The sequence below is a fragment of the Apium graveolens genome, chromosome 7 (genome assembly GCF_009905375.1).
Source record: "Apium graveolens cultivar Ventura chromosome 7, ASM990537v1, whole genome shotgun sequence".
In the NCBI taxonomy this organism is placed as follows: Eukaryota; Viridiplantae; Streptophyta; class Magnoliopsida; order Apiales; family Apiaceae; genus Apium; species Apium graveolens.
In genome coordinates, this window is record NC_133653.1 from 79,957,511 (window position 1) to 79,963,193 (window position 5,683).

Genomic DNA, 5,683 nt, shown 5'->3' on the forward strand with positions numbered 1-5,683 from the left:
GAACAGCATACAAGACTCCACTTGGGATGTCCCTGCGGAGCTTGAGCATAAGGCTTATTGGGCATTGAAGAAATTAAACCTTGATCTAGATGCAGCTGGGAAGAAGCGAATGCTTCAGTTAAATGAACTTGATGAATTTTGACTACAAGCGTACGAAGACAACAAAATGTACAAGGAAAAAGTGTAAAGGGTGGCACGATAGGAAGTTATCTCCCAAGTCATTCGTGCTGGGATAACAAGTTATGTTATTTAACTCTCGTCTCCGACTTTTTCCTAGAAAGTTGAAATCAAGGTGGTCTGGACTATTTATCATCAAAACTGTGTTTCCACATGGAGCGGTGGAGATTTTTGAGAACGATCCAGGCCAAGCATTCAAGGTTAATGGTTAGAGATTGAAGCACAATTATAGGGATACGGCAAACCGGGAAGTGGTTAGTGCCGTTTTATTATCAACTTGATCACATTACTCTACGTCAAGCTAATGACGTAAAAGAAGCGCTTCTTGGGAGGCAACCCAAGATGTGAGACTATAGGAACCTTTAGAAGTTAGTACTCTATCCAAAAACCCAAAAAAATCAGAAAAAATATAGCATAATTTTTTTTTCCAGAAACCCCGCAGGCGCCCGCCTGCTAGTTCTAGGCGGCCGCTTGGGAACTGAGGCGCCCGCCTGCTGGTTCCAGGCGATCGCCTAGAGCCTGACTATTTAAATTTTTTTTCAGCCTTATAAAAAACTAAAAAAAATAGAAAAAACACAAAAACAAAATACCACATCCATAACCCCATTAACCCACGAATTTTCTCCTACAAACAAGCCACAAACCCCACTCCTAATCAATTTCTAAACCTAAATCCTACCCTATATATACACACAACCTCTCCATATACACTCCCATATACTTTCAACTTACAAACCCTTTCCTACACACAAAACACAACTCTCAAACACTTATTCTCAGTTTCAATGGCCCCAAAGAGATCTCGAACTGTCGATAGCAGCAGCACCATTCCTACTGTTGATTCTTCGAGGGGTATTGTTGCGAGGCCCCGATTGGTGGATAGGGCTGTTGAGGAGGAGTATGCTAGGCTTCTGACTAAGCCGATTCTGAAGGAGAGGGGATTTTTGCCATCGGGGAGGGATGGTGAGTTATTGCCGATGATTGCAGACAAGGGTTGGATTACTTTTTACGAGTCACCTGAGGCGGTCCCGATGAGTGTTGTTCACGAGTTCTATGCGAACTCCAAGGCCGCAAAGAATGGGTATTCTGTTATTAGGGGGCTTACGGTTGATTATCAGCCCGAGGCGATTCACCGTGTTATTGGGCAGCGATAAAGGAAGCCCTATGAGGAGAATTGGAATGAGAAGACTCCCGAGGATTTTGACTCGGATTTGATTATTGCTACTCTCTGTCAGCCGGGCACGGTATGGAAGTTTAAGACGGGATCTAACAAGTATCGTTCTTTCCCGGCTGTTGTGATGAACAGGTATGCCCGTGCATGGAATGCATTTATTTGTGCTAATATTTTGCCTTCTTCGCATGGACATGAGGTTACAGTTGAGAGAGCCAGGTTGTTGTGGAGGATTTTGAATGAGGAGTATTATGTGGACCTTGGTGAGTTCATCTACCAAGGGATTTTGAAGTTTTTGAGGGGGAGGACGCATAACAACATCCCTTATGCCTCTGTTGTCACGAAGCTGTGCAAGACAGTTGGAGTCCACTGGCCTTCTTATGAGCAGCTGCAGATGCCTGCCGCTCCTATTGATTCATCGACGTTGAATGCGATGCAGGAGTGGACGGATGGAGAGCCCGAGGAGAATGGTTTGGGATATCATCTTCGAGGAGGACGTCCAGCAGCTGGTGCTACGATGGCTAGGCCGATTCAGGCTCATGGCGAGGCAGGTTCTTCTAGAGCCCAGGGAGGTGATGGTTCAGGGATGGCTGATGACCAGTACAGGAGGCTATCCAGGAGGATGGATGCGTTGTATGAGTCACAGAGTAGGTTTGCTCATGAGCTCACTCTAGCACTTGGGATTGCATTTAGAGGCCTTGGAGCTGACATCCAGTGGCCCGTTTTTGGTGAGGACTCTGCTTATCCGCCTCCTGATACTCCACCCTCTGAGGGTGATGATGATGATTTCTCTGAGTAGGTATACCTTGTGTTCCTTTCTATTACCTTCACTGGGGACAATGAAGATTTTAAGTTTGGGGGTGGTAGTTAAGGAACATATTTGTGTGTGTGTCATGTAGTTGCATATTCATGATAGTTTAGTTCATATAGTTGCATATTTTTGCCATATAGTTTTTTTTTATTTTATAGCTTTATTTATCATGTCATGTAGCTCATGCATATACCATGATTCCTTTTGTGTTGCTTTACCAATTGATATGTGATATTGATGCGAGTGTAATGATAGCGGTAGAGTGATGTTGAATCCTGTTGGGTTGGCATGCATGCTAGAAACACTTGTAATTTCACTAAGTCTTAGAGTATGCTTAAGGACCAGATTATTGTCATGATTTGATGGTTTTTGAGGTTAATCTATTGATTATGCTTAGAATGTATGATAGGCTCTTAATGATAAAAGGCTTGAAAAGATAAAATTAGAGTAAAAATTGGAATTCATTGCTAGTCGTGGCTAGGCGTCAAATGGCTAGTAGCCAGCTCGTATTGTATGCGATTAGTCTAGGGGTGAGCAAGATGGAGCGAAACGCACTTGCTCAGAAATTGAAAAAAAAGAGAAAAGAAAAATAAAGAAAAATAAAAAAAAAGAGAAAAATTATGGTTTAATGCATAATTGATCACGAGTGAGCTCTTTGGTATTCGAGTTATTAAGTTCTTAGGAGACTTTGTGCCTAGTGACCTAAGGCTTTTATAGTCTGGGATCCGCTAACCTAACGCTCGCTAAATGGATGCCATTGCATAAGTCTTTTGTGGACCTCACTCATTGCATGATCAAATAAGCATTTGTTTATTGTGTTAAATAAAAGCATGATTCCGTAATAAGCTCCAGTGATCTTGAAGTGTTATAAGTCATTTTGTGTCTAGAATTTATTCTTCATATAATCTTGTGATTGCCTTGAGGATAATTGAGTTATGATAATTGATTTAGTTTCGAAGCATATCTGTTAAGCATTCGCACACACCACGTTTCTAGTTGTATGTTAGCTTGCATGATTTGATTGATCTTTAGTCGCCTAATTGCATTTGTTGAGATGTTATGTGTTGGTTGGTTTATTCATTGCGATGGGGATCGCTGTATTTCATGTAGTTTGCATTATTGCATGTTTTTATTTTGTTTTTGAGTCTGTGACGCTTGAGGACAATCATCGATTTAAGTTTGGGGGTGTGATAAGTGGCATTTTATACCACTTAGAACGTCTTATAATGGCTTGAATTGATGTCTTGAAATCAAGTATTTTGTGTATTTGATGCGTTTTTCTAGTGTTTTTGCATTTCAGGGTATAACTTGTGAATTCAAGGGGATTTCATCAAATTAATCCTAGGGAAGTACTTGGAATCAGTTGTGGGGAGTTGTGCGAAGAAATCAGCAAAATCAGGAGCAAAAAGTTGATTTTTCCAGAAGCTGTCCAGGCGCCCGCCTGGGATGTGGGGCGACCACTTGGAGGTGCAGGCGCCCGCTTGGGACCTGGGGCTGCCGCCTGGGGTCGAGAAAATTAATTCTGGATTTTTAATTCGTATTCTACTGGGCTTCTGACGGCGCTGTGTCTTATGAACTCTTATATAAACCTACTTGAGAGACGTTTCACAATAACAAGCAACAAGGATCAAGTATCAATCAAGCAAGGAGCAAGGAGAGAAGATTAAGAAGACCGTTTTAGCACATCACAATGAAGAAGATGAAGCATACGTTATCTTGTGATTCTTTTATTCATTGTAACAGTGGATGCTAGTTTTCTTTACTTTGAACCTTAATACTCTTGTGACGTACTCTGGTTTTAATAAGTATTTTATTAGTTTATATTGTCGTGTTATTATCATGTTTTCATATGAACCCATGGTGACGATGAGTTCTATCATGGGCTAATCGTGATCATGTGGTCGTAACGGATTTACTATGGATTTCTTTGGTTAATTGTTTAATACCTTGGTATGTGATGGTTGTATGATATCTAGTATAGGTTGTGCTTATTCGTCTTATGTGCGTCGCGAACATATAAAATAGCCTGTTAATCTCTTGTGAAGCGACAGTGAATCTTGAGATTTAGAACTTGCCATGCTAGCATAGGTTCATGTATTGTATGCATGATTAGTGGGTAACTCTAACCGTTTTACTTGCCCTGTGTAATCATAATGAATAACTTGCGCTTAAATCGTTATATTGTCAAATTCTGTAGACATATAGGGTCTCAACATAATTGATGCTTATTCAACTTCTATCTTAATTGTGGATACTTGGTAGAATGGTATTTGTGCAACGAAAGTTGGCTTTTATCAGTTTCGTGTTGTTCGATTAATATGATCACCGTTACATGCTAAGGGTAATAACAATAACTATTGAAGGAAGTAGTAATGAAGTTATGATCTCATGTGTGTTTAATATTATTAATTTAAGTGTTATTTAAGTGTTTTATTCTCGTAGTTAATCGTAGTTAATAATTAGTTAATCAACCTAAAGTGTTATTGTCTTGACATTGAGAAGTAACCATACATTGATGAGTAAGTGTTAATTAAATATAATTAGTCTGAGTCTCTGTGGGAACGAACTAGAAATTATTCTATATTACTTGCGAACGTGTATACTTGCGTGAATTATTAACGCATGCTTTGTGCCTAACATTAGGCTTGGATAGAGCCGTGAGGGCCAAAAACCTGAAGGCCTGCAGAGACTCAAGACTGGTAGTTGCTCAAATTAATGGGGAGTTTGAGGCCAAGGATGATACTTTGGCCAAGTACCTGAGAGTCGTAAAGGGAATACTGACTCAGCTGGATGAATGGTGCGCTGAACATGTTTCGAGACAGGAGAACACTACGGCGGATGCCTTGTCTCAGTTCGCCTCGTCTGAAATCGAGAATTATCCAAGAAGTATTTACTTCCAGGTCTTGAAGACCCAGACTATTCATGTCATAAATCTGATAGCACCAGTTGGTGTGGCAGGCTGTTGGATAGACCCGATCAAGACCCACTTAGAAACTGGGCGCCTCCCCGACGATGCCCAGGAGGCACGCAAGCTTTCCGTTAGAGCATTAATATACTCATTGATAGAAGGCCTTCTTTACAAAAGGTCCTTTATTATTCCGTACTTGAAGTGCTTAAGACCTCTTGAAGCAGAGGAGGTGCTTAAAGAAGCCCATGAAGGGATTTATGGACAACACTTGGGGGGCAGGGTTGTAATAACTAGAATTTTTGAGACCTTGTAAAACATTCAATGAATAGTAACCCTGACGGACGGGGAAAACTTTTTAGCCCACACTATGTAGTGCATGAGAAAATGAGTTTCGGAGTTGATATTATGATTATACGTACCAAATGAGTGTATGTAAACGCTATTACTTTTCGAAGAAAATGAACTTTGAAAAACAACCATATTTACGAATCATCAAGGATTACGGGAATCACAATATAATTAGGAATTTAAAACCCTACGGATTTATATCCAAGTATGATAATTCAAAATATAAGGAATAAATACGAGAGGAATTACGCCGCAAACCATTTACGAG

The 5,683-nt window shown here is 40.4% G+C and overlaps 1 protein-coding gene across 1 annotated transcript; it reads left to right on the plus strand.

The window, feature by feature from the left end:
* Window positions 1-1,865: 1,865 nt before the first annotated feature.
* On the plus strand, window positions 1,866-5,380 carry LOC141673783 (uncharacterized). Its single transcript, XM_074480523.1, has 2 exons — window positions 1,866-1,899; window positions 4,803-5,380. Exons 1-2 carry the CDS (start codon window positions 1,866-1,868, stop codon window positions 5,378-5,380), a joined length of 612 nt encoding a protein of 203 aa, XP_074336624.1.
* The last annotated feature ends 303 nt before the right edge of the window (window positions 5,381-5,683 follow it).